The sequence below is a fragment of the Suncus etruscus genome, chromosome 7 (genome assembly GCF_024139225.1).
Source record: "Suncus etruscus isolate mSunEtr1 chromosome 7, mSunEtr1.pri.cur, whole genome shotgun sequence".
NCBI classification, from domain to species: domain Eukaryota; kingdom Metazoa; phylum Chordata; class Mammalia; order Eulipotyphla; family Soricidae; genus Suncus; species Suncus etruscus.
This window is the reverse complement of record NC_064854.1, coordinates 4,913,452-4,932,083: the sequence shown is the minus strand read 5'-3', so window position 1 is coordinate 4,932,083 and position 18,632 is coordinate 4,913,452. Positions and strand designations below refer to the sequence as shown.

The 18,632-nt window shown below is 39.3% G+C and overlaps 1 protein-coding gene across 1 annotated transcript in view; it reads right to left on the bottom strand.

Moving 5' to 3' along the window:
• The window catches only part of DDC (dopa decarboxylase), an 80,789-nt gene that overhangs the window by 49,369 nt on the left and 12,788 nt on the right, over positions 1-18,632 (bottom strand). Inside the window, exons 2-6 of the mRNA XM_049777478.1 lie at positions 10,912-11,140; positions 9,384-9,497; positions 6,941-7,060; positions 2,354-2,488; positions 226-369 (exon numbers count right to left, since the gene is read on the bottom strand). Of these exons, the coding sequence (XP_049633435.1) occupies positions 226-369; positions 2,354-2,488; positions 6,941-7,060; positions 9,384-9,497; positions 10,912-11,112 (714 nt within the window). The 5' untranslated portion in view covers positions 11,113-11,140. The remainder of the gene's footprint in view (positions 1-225; positions 370-2,353; positions 2,489-6,940; positions 7,061-9,383; positions 9,498-10,911; positions 11,141-18,632) is intronic.

The following is an 18,632-nucleotide window of genomic DNA, read 5'->3' as shown; positions in this document are numbered from 1 at the left end:
ACTAAAAATTTAGTGCCTCAGACATCCCATCAGGCCTGTTTTATTTTGCCCAGATCTACCACAGGGAAAACATTATTGCATATCATTGTTACTTGTGATCATTGAAATCTGATCAATTACAGCAAAAAGATACAGTACGTGTGTTTGATTTTGAACATCAAACCTTCAGAAGACACTGTCACTTGGCCCTGCACAGTTTCATGTGATCGGTACAAAGACACTTACAAAAAAAGGAATCAGGCCAGCTGCCTTATCTTTCTCCAGAACCTCCTTCAGGGCAGAAGAGCGCATAGCAAACTTGCTATCTGAAGGGATGCTCTTTAATTTCACTCCACCAATTAATCCAGCTCTTTCCACCGAGGAATGTGCCTGAAAAATAAAGAATAGTGTTAGAATCACAAGGATTGCTCCATTCAGCTATCCAGGTTCTGCAGAGGACTTTCAAAAATGGTAACTTTAGAAAACAGATGCTCAGGAGAAAATTCTGTGTAGTTCAAACAACTGGAGTGCAAGATGTAAGATTGGGTAAATGAGATATATTGTATAAATGCAAATAAATCATATTAAGCTATAAAAAGAAGTAGCAATGGAAAAGTACAGGCTTAAAGTTTTGTGAATTTGTGTGAATTCTAGGCTCCCTGGAGCCCTGGAAGATGCTATATTGAGAAAGTAACAAACTTCTGCTTCAAATCAGATTTGTCAAAATGGTCAGTAATAACATGAAGGCATCATATAACCAATCAATTCTGCTCCGAGTATATACCCAAAACACAATGTAGAAAACACATCTGCACTCCTTATGTTCATTTAAGCACTAGTCACAATAGCCAGAATCAGGAAATAAACCAAGTGCACAAATCTCAAAAAATTGAGTGGATAAAGAAACTATAGTATAGCTATACAATGAAAAACTATGCACCTGTTAGAAAAAAAATAAAGTCATTAAATGTACTGATGCATGAGATGGACCTGGGGAGTATCATAGTAAGTAAAATTAGTCATAAAAGTGGGACATATATAGAATGATCACACACATTTGTGAGTACAAAGAAACATAGTAGGAAGGAGGCTGAAGTAATATGTTTACCAACTGCCACAAGGACCAGATCTACACATACAAACAAATTTGCATCCCTTGCCCCACAACTCAGAGGCAAGATAATTTTTCACCTCCATGAACTCCCCCAGAGACCTCTCTAGCAAATGACTCTGACAGTGATATTCAAAATACGTTTCTCCACACTACAAAAGAAAACATGATAAAGCAAACAGAACCCTATCATGGGTAGTGGAAGAATATTGTAACCTTGAAACAGTCTCAGTTGTAAACTCCTACAAAATCTCTCTGCAAATAACTTCACAGTGGAAATGCTTAGGATGTCAAACTCAAAGAACAGTGGAACAATTTCCAGTAAAACACGGGAAGATATGAGAGCAGGACTGAGCAAAATACAAGCAGAAATGACAGAACTAAAAGACTTGGTAGGCCAAATGAAAGATTCACTGGAAGGCCGTGTGAGAAGAATAACTACTGATATGAGCAAGGACACTTATTTTTCTATTTTATGTATATAAAATATAGCTATTTATCTCTATAAATACATTTTTTGAAAAATTAGAACTGTATCAACTAGTTTTTCCTTTTGGACTTCAAATTCTTAAGAGGTTTAATTTATGCTTTACTTTATTTATAATTTATGTTTTGTGCCCTCCTAACTATAGTAGTGTCTTTATGTGTCAGGCTACTTAATTCTCTTCCCTTCTGTTCTTTCACATGCAATTCTCTGGTTTTTGTTTGGGGTTTGGTTTTTGTCTTTGTAAGTTTTCTCCAATGGGTTTATCAAATGATTTATTCTAGATGCTGTGATTTGCAGAGTTCTCTAAACCATATGAGTGACTTTCATAGCTTTTAATCTATGTCCAGTTATTGCTTATTTGACTAGCAACTTTCAGGGGTGAGTAGTTGTGTTCATGAAGAAAAGACAGAGAATTATGTGATTTGCTTAAAATCACAAAATGGTGGATCTAGGCTCTGATAGGAGATTTCACTTGGGTCTCTACCATGGTGACCAGAGATCCCACTCGAAGTGCAAGGGGGCAACCACAGAGCCCCTCATAGTCATTTCTCAGCATTGCTCCTCTCTTCTCACTTGTACAACTGGATGCCAACCAAAGTCAAAGCTTTGTCTTTACACAGAACCCCAGTTCAATGACCCCTAAAGATGTGTGCTTGGATTTGAAATGGCACAATGTAATTCTGATAGGGTTTGATTTGATCTGGCATGAAAAGAGACATTCATATTTTGAAGTGTGTCACCTTGAGGCCAGCCAGCTATGCAGACAACCCACTCACTTGATCTGATGAATAGGCCACTAACTTCTCCATGATGGCGCCTGTTGTTAGCCCTGGAGAGGTGGCCTGCAGGCGGTGAATGACTTTGGTTCGAGCAGCAAGGAGGGCCACCAGAGTGGCTTCACTGGCACTTCCCTAAATAAATAAATAAATAAATAAATAAATAAATAAAAGTGAGCTTCAACATCTGACTAAGAAACTAGTATTTAAACTATATGAAAACAGTTGACTTTTTTTTTAAACTCAAAAATGAATCACAAAACTGTTGAGTCCATTTATCTTCCACATTGAAATACCTCGGATACCATTTTATCTCTCATTAGACGCTCAATATTATTTCATCAATTTTAGGTAACAAACATGCAACTTTTCTGATCACCTACTATATGTCAGCTATAACGAACCTTCTTTAGAAGTGGAACAAGGAAAAATTTCAGTGGAGAGTGATGGTCTGAATGAAATAAGCCAGAGGTATAAGGAAAAACATAGGATATTCTCATTCATCTGTGATATATAGATAAACAAAGGGGATGGAAAATATTAATTGATAATAAATCTCATAGAGTTCTGAGTTGGGGGTCGGTGGGGATAGGCTATCGAGAAGTAATATGAAGTAACATGACTATGGGACTTCTCTTTTTCATACAATACTCATGTAATGTGTATATGACTCCAAAAACAACCTTCCCTCTGAGGACTGGGAGCTTATATCATCATCCTAATCTCAGGCTGCCACCCCCTTCCTCACACAAAATACCCATTCTTCTCTGAGTCACATTCAAACTAAATAAATGCTCTGAGTTTTTTTTTAATTTGTCTTTCTTTTTAAATAATTATTTTAGCACCATGATTACAAACATATTTGTAGTTGGATTTCAGATATAAAAAAAATACCAGTGCAACCTTCCCACCATCAATGCCCCCCATCTCCCTCCTCTCCTACCCCTGCTTGTTTTTGAGACAGACATTCTACTTCTCTCACTCACTACCATTGTCATACTAGTTGTTAGTGTAGATATTTCTCTAACTGCACTCACCACTCTTTGAGCTAAGCTGCATATTGTGGCCAGTCCTTCCAGCCCTCATCTCTATTGTCTGGGTATTATTACAATAATGTCTTTTATATTTTTTAAATCCCATAGATGAGTGAAACCATTCTATATCTATCTCTCTCCCTCTGACTTATTTCACTCAGCATAATAATTTCCATCTCCATCCATGTATATTTTCATGACAGCTGCATAGTATTTCATTGTGTGTATGCACCACAGTTTCTTTAGCCACTCATTTGTTGTTGGGCATCTGGGTATGTTTCCCATTTCTGGCTATTATAAATATTGCTGCAGTGAACATAGGTGTGCTATGAAAATTGAAAATTTGGCCCCCATATGAACCAGATATACCTCTCCTAGGAATAGATCCTAAGAACACAAAACAATACAAAAACGCCATACTAATTTTTTTTAATAAGAAGGTATTACCCTTCTAAACTCAAACACATTCAATGCTTTGTATAGTGCATCAAAGGTATATCTTGTTCTTTACAGTGAGTTCTCTGAAAACATTATGACATAATTACAGAATACACACAAAATTAAATATATCAGCATGATGCAACTATTCAGTACTGCATACAGTTCATTATTTATAAGACACCACAAGGACACAATTCTTATAAATTAACATGGGTTATTGTTCTCAGGTTTGTGCTATTTATACCTGTTAGTGATAGTGACCATCAACTTTTTTTAAGGTTTGGAGTCAAAGGAGCAATGTAAAAACAATGTTAGTGTGGCAATTATCGTTTGCATGGGCCCACCAAAGTATGGGGGTCATGGAAAGTAAAAACTTTGGCCTAAGTACAAGGAGACCCTACTCCTGAAGTTTCCTGACAGAAGACCATTTCTAGGCTCCAGGCAAACCAGTTTGTCCAATCCCAGTCATTGTCTGCAGTGCCCATACAATTATATCTTTCACACTCTCTGTTGTTGATCTCAGGACTCTGCATTAAAGGTCCTGGAATCTGTACATCCCACATTGAAGTCAGGATGATGCGGAATAGTGTCTAATTTCATCTCACAATTAACGAACAATGCAGAAAGCCCTGGTCAGTACGCAAGTTGTTGTTGTTGTTTAAATCTTCTCAGTGTTAAGGGAAGACTCTTTTGAGTAAATCGATGTCAGAGCAGCAGTAGGGTCTTCCCCAGTAGAGGATTGCTTCCAGGTGATGTCATAGACAACTTTGGATGTTTCATAGATGGCTTCCCTGTTTCAGGGGTGACTGGAAAATGCCCAAACCTCTGAGGCCTGTGCCAGGTCATCATGTCAATGTTCAGGGTTTGTAAGGTTCCACTGCACCACAAGATTAGTGTGTTCCCGTCTCTATTGATAAGAACTTATTTGTATATATAGTATTTTTCATTTTAATGTGCCCATGCAAACAAGGAATAATGCCACATGGCATTATCAGCACATAAGGGGGCCACAAGAAAAAGTCCAACAATCCTCATGACCTGGTTCAAACATAAGCATTAAACTGAGGGACTCTTTCACCAAAATTTCTTATTGAACAGTTCCCAGCAAGATTGGTGCTTATGGGGATGCTAGAACAAGTCCAATAATCTAATTGACTTGATTCTTATATATAAGCTAAATGGAGGGACACTTCTACAAACTTTATAAACTTTAAATGGAGGGACACTTCTACTAATTTTCTTATTTAACAAATAACAACGGGATAAAAAGTGGGGAAAATAAACAATCTAACTTAAGACAGTGGACTCAATAGTCACCATATGCGGGAACTAATCAGAAACCTAGTATGGTAGCAAAGACAGTTACACAGTGAAGAAAGGAAGAGGCCAAGAAGCCGCTGAGATTGAACAAGTAGAAAAAGAGTACTGGCTTCTTCCCAGCCTGAGAGTCCATTCTCTCATTTTTATTTTGAATATATATGGTACCCCCACGCAAAGTGGTCTCCTCCCAGACTGAGAGTCCATCCTCCCATTTTTATTTTGAATATATATGGTACCCCGCGCAGTTTTTAAAATGGAGACCAATGAGAAAAAAAATACCAGTGAATGTCAAGACATACACCAGTGCTGCATCGGCCTGCCCTCCACCCCATGCGTCCCCCCCTTAGTGTAGGAAGACAAAGGCGGAAAGACTGAGGACCACGATAGAGTCCACCTAGGCCGGCAACCAGGGAATACCTGGAATAAAGGGGAGATAGCTAGGGAGATTGCCATCTGGCATGGGGTGTCCCCTAACCCCAATACCTGGGAAAAGCTGGCCTCCAGGATCAAGGCACCGGAAGCCAGCTATTTGCCCGGCCCCTCCCTTTGCTCCTCCACCTAGAGTAGGGAAGGGGGGGAAGCCTGGGGACCCCTAATAGAGTCCACCTGGAACCCACAGCAGACCACCTGAGGTGGCACTCAGGCCAGGCCTAGAGTCCAGGGGAAAATAGAGGAACGGCTGGAGGCCTGCCAAGCCTCCCAGCACCCCCCAAGCTAGGGAGAATGCCAACCATACTAATTTTTTAAAGATTTTTCTTTGAGCTCTTGCTAAGCCTTGAGCAAAAGCTCTCATTCTTCAGGCACAAAAAGTAACCTAAAAAAATGCACCTAATGAAATTAATTGTTGAGTATCTAAAACTCAGTGTCTTGGAGCATGGTTTGATTGACTGGAACATGAAGAGAAGTAGACTTATTTTGGATGGGAAAATGTGCCCAGGCAGACTGGTGATGTGTTCTTGTGCTCAGAGCAGAAATAACACCTTTGCTTTACTGAACAGACAAAGGTTGCCATGGTGAGCCCATTGAGGGGGCAAAAAGAAACATCAGGAAACTGATACAGTGACCAGAAATGCCTTTTTATTTCCCGTGTTTTCAAGTGTCGCCTCAGACAGAGTGAGAAATGGGCTTTTCTTCCATGAGAGCTTTTGAACCCAATTAAGAAGCCATTTTCACAGCCCTGTTTGTCCAACTCCAAGAGTGATCCGCCATTTGACTTAATTGTCACTGTGCGGAGCAGCTGTGATTAGGGCTCTGAGGAGTTCAGCATCTGCCACATTTCAATCCCATGACGGTTATCTAGCTCAAGTGCTCTGGGGATCTCAAAAATTCAACAGTTGCTTGGTCGCTGAGAAAAGCAGGCCTCCTATCTCAAAGCTTCTCCCATCTGAGTCCCTTCTCAAAGCTCCCTTTCTTCCTGTCTCTGACTATTTTCTTTTCTTAACAAAGTAGAACCTTGCTCTGACCAATACTATTGAGTTCTGTCCTGATAGGAGATTGGAAAATGGCGTGACTTCCTTCAAGATGCCTGAAATGCAAATCATTCAGCCCATACTTAGGGAAAGGAGGGTTGAGTGGAGATTGACCAGAATGAGCTTCTGGACAAAATGAGTGAGAGACAGCACTGTGCTCCCAATTCACATCATCCCAGAGTTGTTCCTAAGAAGGCAGCTTCCTCATCTGGCTTGCTTTCTCTACAGAGGAAAAGAGGAGGCAGCACAGAGTTCAGATCCCTTTTTATCCCAGTTGTATCAAGAGAGCAGAAATCTGTGTTGAGCCGGACTTCTTACGTTACCTGGATCACTCCGCCTCCCTCTCCAACATTCCCTGCTAAAAATTCCTCAGGCAGCTTCAACATCTTCCCAAGCCAGTCCATCATCACGGTCTCCAGCTCTGTACAGGCTGGGCTGGCAGCCTGACAGGAAAAGAGAGAGTTTAGGTAGGAATGATATGCCAGCTACTGTCAGCCTCCAGTAAGCTGGAGATAAAAGTATAATTAAAGAAGTTCATCTTAATTGGCAGATCTGTCTATATATAAGTATATATTATAGAGAGAATATAAATCTTAAAAATTACCTAAATATGATTTATTAGACTACAGTTCAATTATTGCAAAGAAACTGGATTTGACTTCATTCTTCATGTATTTTCGCTTTCCTCAAGAACTTAATTCTGAAACTACATTTTTCTTTATTACTTTAATCAGTTATGTATATCTGGTAAATTCTGATCAAATTTTTGTTAGATTGCATACAGTAGAAATACACATTTGGAACACTATAGGATTGTTGTGCTCCTGTTTTGGTTTCAGTTGGAAAGAAGGTTCAAGGTAGATGGCTTGTTACTGTTCGTTTAAAATATTTTATTATTGTCCATTACCTTTTTATATTGTGTTGTGACAGATTTAGGAGATGTTTTTAGTCAACTGAAATATGCCTTTGTTTTCTTTTGAAAGGTAATCCAAAGGAAAAATGTTTGTACTCCTGAAATATATTAGCCTCAGCCTATATGAAAATCTCTTTAAAGTAAACATTTTACCAGAAAAAAAATAAGAAGAAAAGGTTCATCTTTGAGTGAGGAAGGAGTAATATATCTCACATGTAGAACTTGGCACGGGTGAGAGTCTTTACCTTCTGGCACTTAGAAAAAAGGGACCACGCTCCTAGAAATGGTTCTGTACATAGAAACTCACACGTGTATGCAAGGGTTTGTATGTCTTTACGGTGACCTCATGCCCTCAACAAAACTGAAGTCTCTAAAAATGTCAGCTGTCTCTTATCCTGAACCATAAGAAACAAATACTAGAATAAGTGATGTCATTCAGAATTTCAGGGGTAAAGAAAGATTTACCTATAGCTGAACCCCAGATTAAAACCACAGCTGTGCTCAGAAGTTCAGGTCACCTGTCTGTGCACACCAGTCTTTGCCACACTTACAGCAGGAAAGAGAAGGATGTTCTCCTGGCCAGCAGTCCTACTGGCATTGTTTTTGCCATGACCTGGCTGATCCCAGTCCAGAAAAAGAACCCTGCACTTGCTGTGAGGAGCCATAATTTCCAGCAGATGCAGCCATAGAGACAATGAGGCACTCCTTGAAGCCGAAAAGAAATTAGTCTGTGCCCAGAAAGAACAGACCATTTGATAAATGCCAAGTTACCCTGAAGCGACAAGATAGGAACAGCGCTCAAGGAGTTTTTCTCTAATAGCTAATCAAAGTCAATGGTCTTCAGCAGGGGACATGTGCTCTGCAGATATAAAGGAAGGTCACTGAGGCCACAAGGGTTATTCATGCTGCCCTCACAGTGGGCAGGGAATGCTTAGGGCTTGATAAAGAAGCAGCTCAGTAACATTAGCACCATCTGGGAGGAGCCACTTCTCAGTGGGTCATTCTGGAGCTGTGACCTCTAAAAACCTCCAGAGATTTTTTTTTGGGTGCAAATCAAGTAGGGGCCAGAATAATTGTCAACTGTGATGGGTCCCTTTATGGCACCCTGCATTCACAAAGGATATCTCCATGACATCCACAGGCCCTGCTTTAGCATGAGTCAACACCCATTCAGATTCAAAACCTGGTGAAGACTGGCCCTTGACTAAGTCCTTTGGGGGTTATTTCGACCCAGTGAGTAAGGTAGCTGCATTTCCCAAAACTCTGCCTTTTAGAAGGGTGGAATCTTTGCCATAGCTATACTTAGGAGCAGAGACAGACAAGGCAGCCCTGTCTACCCTTCTGAATATGGATCTTTCTAGGACTTTAAATATCAAACAAGATGCAGCTGGGGTCACAGAAGTTGAAGCAGGCCTCATTTCTAGCACTCAGAACTTCTGTTGAGCAGAGACCTCTTCCGGGACAGTATCCCTAGGTGAAGAGAGCTACATCATTCCACAGCATTTCTTAAACTGAAGCTTATATAGAAATTCTTTGATAAACTTGGTAGAAATGCAGCTTCCTAACTGTGGTGATAACTCTGGACTTAGGACTGTAGTTATAATTCAAACCAAAAGCTTCCAATAAAAGACTTTTTTTTGGTTTCATTGGCAGCAGAACTGACTTAGGTTATTCACATTTTTCCAAACAACACTTTCTATTAATCTCTATTCCAAATGTTCATTTTCTCATAAGCACCTCTCATAAGCAACTGAATCTTCTGCTCATACATTGTCCCTTGCTCACATCCTGTAAATCCTGTAAAGAAAGTGATCTTTTCTCCCTCAGGGGGCACCTAGAACCCCTATACTCACCCAGGAGAAGCCAACACAGCCAATAGCCCCAGACAGCATGTCCGCAAGGATGGAAGGATATGAACTGGCCGTGGGAAAATAAGCATAGAAGTAAGGACTATGCCAGTGGGTGACCTGTGGAGAGAATGAGAAGTTACTAGCATTATTGGGAAACCACTTCTTCCTCCTTGGGGTAGAGGTTTCCAGGATTGTCTGTCCTCCATGAGAGTTGTCAGTGCTCAGCTAGTGCTCAGGAGAAACAATGGATTCCCTCTCTCTCTTCACACTGCCTTCCTGCTGAAAATTGCATGTGTGTTGAAAGTTCCTACATAGCTCGACAGTAACTTCCATTTCCTGGGCCACCTGTGCAGATGCCAGCCTCTCTCAGCGTTCCCTCCTTAGAATCCCTATTAGTTACGGAAATGTCTTTTCTCTATCTGAGACAACGCACGTATTTATTCTTGAAGAATTGAGTGTTAACCACTCACTCTCTTGGGACTGCTAGTACAAGGGTTGAGGTTCTTGTATTGCAGGTGGCCAACCACAGTTTAAACCTCTGGCACAACATATGGTTCTCTCTTAGTGCTGGAACTTGGATTCTGAACAAGGAGGGATGCCATTTTGTAAAGGCCACCTGGCAGGCTTCTTAGGTTTTGAACAGGGAAAGATGCCATTTTATAAGAACCACATGGTGAAGGTCTTCACAAGCCTATTTTCAGAGACACCGCCCAGAGCTACCTGACCATACCAAGTAGCCTATCAGAGAAGGACAAGAGAGCAGTAGTAAGGCACCACTAGACAACAGCCAATCATTTTGAAGATCATCACAAAGCTGGAACCTCCCTATATCCTTTCCCTATATAATCTTCTTCATGACCTTGGGCAGGGCTCAACTTCTTTGGAAGATGGTCCTGGCTGGCCAGTGTAGGGGTTTTTGTGGCAGATAGATTAAAGTATTAAGCTTTATTCCTCCACTCGAGTGGTCTCACCCATTAATCATTGGCATGCCAGGGGTTACACCTCTGTATAGTGCTTGGAATAGGCCCTTGCTAGGTCCCTCAGCATCACAAATGCCAAGCTGCTTCTCAGTGGTCTCAGATAGAGGCCTGCTTCAAGACAAATAAGCAAGATGTTTCCTCTTTAATTGTCTGCATCCTTATCTAAGCATAAGCTTGGTAGAAGAATGCTCTCTTTTTAAGTATTTAAATTTGAGTGTAAAACCAGGTCCCAGTGTCTATTTTCTTCAATGGCACAAGTCATATTCCCCATGGCTTGTGTATCAGGGATAAGAACAACATAAGAACTTTCAGGAAAAATACTCTCACTGTCCAAACATCATAGGCTGAAAACTTGGCTTTGTTGCTTATTAGCTGCATTACCTCTGACTGATCAGCTTGCCCTCTCTGGCCTTCAGTTCCCTCTCCTGAAAAAAATGACAATTATATCAATTTTTCCCAGCATGTTGGTCATGAAGATTGAATTGCTCACTGCAAAGCCAGTTCCACACTCATGCCATCCCTCTTATACTGCAACTAGTATACAGACTCACCCCTGGCATAATTATCTTCTCCACATCATTAATTATATCCTCAAATGTGTCAGGTTCCTGGGGGGCAGAGGCAGGGATCAAGGGACGCAGGTAGCCAGGCTCCACATCAGGGTACACCTGGCGCTTCTCAATGCCTTCCATGTAGTCAGCCACATAGTCCACCATCTCTTTTCCTCTCCTTCGGAATTCACTTGCATTCATGGTGACTGGATGTTGTCAGAGGAGAGAACTGCACAGATTGAGAAAGAAACATGGCAATCTCTTTATATATAGCGTGGAAACCTCTATGCAATGATACAAATACCTGGAAACTACCCGGATCTCAGATTGAAGCCACATTATTTTTCTACACAGGATGGGAATGACACAGGTGTGTGTGTGTGTGTGTGTGTGTGTGTGTGTGTGTGTGTGTGTGTGTGTGTGTGTGTGTGTGCTGTTCAGGGAGTAAGGGGAGTCATGCAGTGCCAGTGATCAAACTTGGAACTAGTGAGTGCCAGTCATGTACTTAAGCATTTGAGCTATCTTTTCACCTTTTAAATGTCTCTCTTTTAAGGAATCTGTATTTCAGATTGATTTGGACTTGCAGACAGTGTTAATTCATGTCTGAAGAAAGCTTTTCAAACATATGTATCTCCTCTCTAAGGCACATCACAGTCTTCCTACATATGAGATAACACTAAACAGAATTGAATACTGTATTTGGAGACCAACTAAGATATACAGTCAAAATTAACATAAAAATATGAAGACTGGGTTCTAGAATGATAGCACAGCAGATAGCACACAAGACTGGAGGATGTAGTGATGCAATTTTTGGTCCTGCAAGCAGCCAACCCAACAGCCAACTTCACTTTTTGTTTTGTTTTTAAGTCATAACTGGAAGTATTCACGGGTTACTCATGGCTCTGTGCTCAGAAGTTACTATTGGCAGGCTTGAAGGAACATATTGGATGCCAATAGTAACTTCTGAGCACAGAGCCATGAGTAACCCGTGAATACTGCCAGTTATGACTTACAAACAAAACAAAAAGTGAAGATTGGTGCACATAAATACATCACTCATTGAAATGGATTTTAGTGGGAAACTAAACATATCATCACTTTCATCACATTTTACATGTATGTGTATCTGAATGACCTCACAAGCACCAGAAGTATTGATTTGGGCTTGCAAATAAATTTTAACACAAAGAAAAGCATTCACTTGAATCCCACCACAGAATTGTGGCACACACAAAAAAGTGGCACATGTCCTTCTAGAATGTTTCCTATGTCAATGAGAGACAATTTTGCATCAAGTAAGATATGCATTTCTAAATTTCTGTTGGGGGCTCAGAGCTTCATAATTCAAGAGTAATTTCCCTATGAAGTAAGTGTTAATCTATCAACTATAAACATGACATATCCTCAAACATCTTCCACTGGTTTCCACTGTACTTTTATAAATTTAACTCTCAGTACAATGGGGAAAATGGTTGATGGTATGATATGGCTGCAGATGGGTTCCTTCTTACTAAGAACTTGGTTGTGTATTCCTGGTGATAGCTCAAAGGCCTTTCAAGGGTTTGGTATCTTATAAAATCTAGGATTTGCTAAGGAATCAGCACCCCAAAGTGGATAGTAATTTAAGAGACTCCAAAGAACCTCACAGATTAGAAGTCAGTGGTGAAACTATCCACAATTCTTTTTTATTCTATCACATGATTTTTCACAGTTGCATGGTGCCTTTTATATCCTCAGAATTATCTCCAGTGTTTCTCTCTGTATGTTTTCAAACAATGAACAGTACAGCGGGGAGGTATAGAAGTTCCCAGGTTTCTTCAAGGGTTATTATTAGAACAAACCTCCTTCCAATGTTATTCTTGCATTTCATCGTGCAACTAGTACCACAGAGAGACAACAGTCAGGACATAGATTATAAACTAGAGCAACACAATGTCAGAATGACAGCATGGTCTAAATCAAAACAGTTGTCTGGAGTTCCTTACATGTTTGCATTCCATATAATCTCAAGAAATGTTTTTCTCATCAACCAAAATATAATGGCAGAATTTTCCAGAAGCTCTTAGTATGACATTACAAAATGCTTTATTGCCATAGTATGCAGATTTTCATACTGTGGAAAAACTCTTAGTTTTCATATTTTGCACATATAGTAAAAATTTGCTTTTGCCTCAAGTTGGATTCTTTCACGTTAACATAATTCAAATTCTGATAAAAGTATATGAAATGGCACATTGTTTTTGTTAGCTTTCTTTATTCTCTAAGCACTCTTTATGTCAATAGTTCCTTTTCTATTCTATGATTTCTTTCAATTGCATGTTGTTTATTAATGTGAATGTCCTATATTCCCAGTGTGCATATCTACTGTCAAACATTTTAGAACACGTTCATTCATGGGACAAATTGGTGGGGACTAGTTGTCAACACTGTAATCTGAAATAAATTGCCCTTAAGGTAAACATCATTTTTCCTAATTGAAAACAAATACTATTATGAAATAATATTACTTCATAATTTATTGATTGATTGATTTGTTGACGTCTTTATTTTGGTGTAGATATTGAAGTTGATGTCTCCAATTTTATCTTATTTTATTTTCTCTTTCTCTTTCTTTTTGCACTCTAGCATGGTTTGATTTCAGAACCGAGACTATTGTGTGGTGCTTGTCTTTATTGCTGTGGTGCTCACTGGATACTTAATATCATATTTCTTTCTGTATTGTTGTGGTGTTTCAATTACCTTTCTCATGTCCTCTCTCAAACTGAGGTCGAAAGACTCTAGAAGGACTCCGCCCATTTTCAGCGTATTTGACTTCTTTTTCTTTCTTATTTTGTACCCCAATCTATTGCTTTTCTTTCTTTCAAACAAAACCACATAACTCGATTTATCTAGCTCCGCCTCTTAAATAGAGGGGGAAAAAAGGGAGGGTACCAGGACCAAACAGATATATGATCACTAATAGTAAGCCAGACAAAGAGGGGTCCACCTACTCTAGCAGCCCGGGAGTGATAGTGGGGTATATGGGTTGCAGAAAGGGAACGGGGATGGGGGAGGACAAATTTGGGGATGGGTATTCCCCTGATTCAATGTTAATATGTACCTAAAATACTATTGTGAAAGATATGAAGCCAATATGATCAAAATAAGAATTTAAAAAAGAAAAGAAAAGAAAATCCTAGGCAATGTCAAAGACCAGCATTCCTGGAGTTTTGGTCAGACTGGTGTCTGCAGAAAGCCATAGATGAGTGGAGAGGCTGGGCTAGTGTTGAAAAGGCAGTTATGGGTGTTGGATGCAGCTGGGATGGTTTCAGCAAGGCAGGGATTTGGCGTGTTCTCTCCTGCTGAGATTCTGTTTTCAACTGTGCACTCTCGTACCCATGATTTTTTCATGACTTGGTATAAATCTCTTTGAAGTAATATTTCATATGAATCTGGCCAAATGTAGACATGGTGATCGCATGAAATATATGAAATAATATTACTTCAAAGAGATTTTGGGATGATTATTAAAAATACATAAAATTAGGGGCCAGACTGGAGGAGTAGAGCAGTAAGGCATCTGCCTTGCTGGTGCTAGCCTAGGATGGACTGTGGTTTGATCCCCCAACGTCCCATATGATCCCCCGAGCCAGGAGTGATTTCTGAGCACATAGCCAGGAGTAACCCCTGAGCATCAATGGGTGTGGCCCCCCCCAAAAAAACGAAACAAAAAGTACATAAAATTAGAACAGAATTACAAAATGGAGGCTAGTTATTAGTTTTTCTATACACATTGACATGTATAAATTCATATTTATATTTTTGCACTTTGCTTTGTAATAAATTATTCAAAAGAAAGCTTTCATCTTATCATTTCTTTTCCTTTTTTTTTTTTTTGTGGTTTTTGGGTCACCCCCGGCAATGCTCAGGGGTTATTCCTGGCTCCAGGCTCAGAAATTGTTCCTGGCAGGCACGGGGGACCATATGGGACGCCAGGACAAACCAATGACCTCCTGCATGAAAGGCAAATGCCTTACCTCCATGCTATCTCTCCGGCCCCTCATCTTATCATTTCTTTAAAGCAATGTTTGCTGTTATGTGAATGGAACTGGAGAGTATAATGCTGAGTGAAGTTTATCAGGACAGGAACAGATTCAGAATAATCTCTCTTATATGCAGGGTGTAAAGTAGCATCGCATGGCCCAAGGCAATGAAGTCTGTCAACCAGTCTATAAGAATTCAGATTATCATAGTGGAGAGACAGGGAGACATAGGGCAAGGGCTTTAAGGAGACTCTGAGATAATGGTGGAGGGAAATGGACAGTCTTGTGTGATGGGGTGTGTGTGGTGAAACATTAAATGTATGTAATCTCACTGTAAATCAGGATGGCTAAAATGTTTATTTTAATTATATAATTTCAAAGATAAAATAAAAAAATTCTTACAGAGATATTCTAATATTTAAAAATAATATGGCATAGAGAACAAGAAAAAAATATTGCCTAATTTCTCCCCAGAACTATTTTTATATTATTCTCTCAGGCAGAGCTATAAAAAGGTACATTTAGCCATATAATTACCAATATTGTGTTTGAGTAATGATTTTTAAACTTTGTCAGCTGAAAAGCATTAATGGTTTCACTCAACTTAGTCAAGTTTAAAGTTTTTTAGCCTCTTTGCCATTTGGAATTTTCCTTTTATGAATTACTTATTCACTTCACTTATTTCCACTAAGGGCTTAGATATTTTCTAAATTATAAGAACCCTAATAGCATGACCATTATTTTTAGGATATATTTTTTCATTTGTTTGGGACATATTTTTTAAACATCCTCTAATTATTGTTAGATTAAATTTTACTTATTTTTATTATGACCTATAATAATTGTAACCTTGTCCTTTATGATTTGAACCTTATGAGTATTTTTAAAAAAGTTTTTGAAAGTAAATATTCAAGTGACATCATACTGAATGCACTCAGTATAGGTGAATTGAGAGACCTTGAGGAACTGTACAAAAATTAGAAACATTCTTAGGTTCTTGTGCTAGTAGCCATTCTTTTTCAAAGAGAATGTATTAGAGTAGATGGCCAAAACAAATCAATATGAGCAAGCTCACGCATGCGCGCGCGCACACACACACATACACACACACACACACACACACACACACACACACACACACACACACCAGGCTCTCTCTCTCTTCAATTTACTTTCCAATGCACTTTTCTATTTTCTCAAAACAAACAAAAAATTAAACTTAGAATAATCATTCCATGTCAAACTTTGACATACGGTTATTAGCATCAATTCATTCTGCTAGTGCTTGCCAATTATTGTCCTTTCATGAAGGCTCTTAGCACAAAACCACAGAGTCTTCTATTCATTTGGTACCTATTTAATATTTCCTACACCCTACCTGGGCAAATATTGACTGGAAGATGTAGACTATGATAAAAAGCAAACGATTGATGCCTTTCCAGACCTTTGAAACAGCTTTTGTTTATATTATCTAAGCCAGCAGCTGTGCAGCTGACATTTTATGTGCAGCTCGTGGTTTTCTGTATTTTCCTGGTGAGTGGCTCAGCCCTGGACTTCTCACTCAGCATCTTAGTACATCAGGGATGGCTCCAGTCTCACATGTTCTCCTACCTCCTGTTTGACAGGAATGGCTATTTGCTTTTTTGGTCATTGACATTCCACTCAAATCTGCTACTGTTGTGGTCTTCTCTAAGCACAGCTCTCCACTCTTTATTTTTACTTTCTCAGGACCAATTGCTGACATAGTAAGCAATGTAAATATACACTGAACGAAAGGAGAGGATGAGAGAATAGACATTTATGCATGAAAGGAAATTTTTTTTGCTTTACTATAAAGCATTGGCTGAACCTGGTAGCCATTGCAAGGCCTTGCCCTACTGAACTATTCCTCCTGCTTGGGCATTATATGGGAAGCTGGGGATAGAATCTGGGTCAGCTGTATGCAAGGTGATAGGGCATCATATGCCCTACCCATGTGCTATCATTCTGGCTCCCAAAGCACAGACTATTTAAATAAAAATGACTGGTTTATTATGGCTTTACAATAAAGCATTGGCTATTTTTGAAATATCAAAAAAAGAAAGAAGGTATTTTTGATCCTCTGACATTTTCTTGCTGAAATAGATTGTTAGATCTCCCTCTCTACTTTTGAGACAATCAACAATCAAAAATGAACAATTCATGGCTCACCTGTCAAAAGAAAAGTTATAGGAGACAATCATAGTCAAAGGCAATCATGGCCTTCTACATAGATCTGTTTTGTTTGCTTTGTGTGCCATGTCTGGTAATGCTGACGGTTTATTCCTGGTGAACTCACGGGACCATATAGAGTTTTGGAGATTGAACTCAGTGAGCCACATGCAAGGCAAGCACCCTGATGACTGTACTAATTTGACCCCTCCCCCATTGATCTTAATCCAGTACTGTCAGTGGTCCAGGCTTTGTTTTCTCAGTCTAGACCCTTCAATGCCCTCCTTGGATTTCGGCTTCCTCTGACATCCATTTCCCAAGACCTCATATGGAAATATTACATAAATCCAACCTCTGCTAAAGCTGTTTAACTAGTTCTTAACACAACCCTAAATGATGTTTCATTGGTGTAATGATGGTGTGAGGCTAATTCTACAGCAGCCTGGGACAGATATCCAAGATATAGAATGCTCTCAACAGAACTAAATAAGCAAAAATCGGTGCCCATCAATTGGGAAGAGAAAAGGAACAAACAATTTCTCAAAAAATATGTACAGATGTTTCATAAGTGTATCAAGCAATTGACTATTGAGGTAACATGGATACCATCTGTTAATGTTCATGTTTTTGGTGCACAAACATTTTAGGCAGATGAAAAAAAGTGTTCAACATCACTAATTATCAGGCAAATGAAAATCAGAATAAAAATTAGATATCACTTTACACTGGCGAGAATGAACTACATGAAACAGCCTAAAACTAATCAGTGTTGTTAAGGAGGTGGTGATGAGAAAGGATTGTTCATTCACTATTAATGGAACTGCTGTCTGGTTCAGTCTCAATGAAAAACAATATGGAGACTCCTCAAAAACTTAAAAATAGAGCTTTTAGGGTCCAGAGCAGTGGTAGAAGTGGTGGGGCTTTTCGTTGTATTTGCTAACATAGGATGGACTGCAGTTCGATTTGTGTCCCTTATGGTCCCCCAAGCCAGGAACGATTTTTGAGTACATAGCCAGGAGTAACCCCTGAGCGTCACCAGGTGTGGCTCAAAAAAGAAAAAAAAAGCAAAGAAAAAAATATAGATTTTATATGACAGTGATTTTACTCATTTGTTTTTATTTCAAGAGCACATAAAATATTAATTCAAAAATAAGTAATTCATACCTGTTCCATTGTAGTGTTATTGATAAAAGTGAAGCAAGCCAAATTTCCAACAATAAAGGACTGACTATATAGTTGTCTATGTCCGCAACAAAATCCTACTGAGTTATAAGAAATGATAAATGTTTCCTTTTGCTATAACTTAGATGAAACCAGAAAGTATCTGTCTTAAAGGAAATAAGCGAGAGAAAAAGACAAAAGCCTACAGTCTCACTCAAATGTGATATCTAAAGAAATGAAAAAAAACACATTGGACAATGTATAATTGGACTTTAACAATTAACAGAACTGAGGTTATCAAACAGAGTGATCAGAGGAGTGGTGTGGATCTGTGTGTGTGTGTAT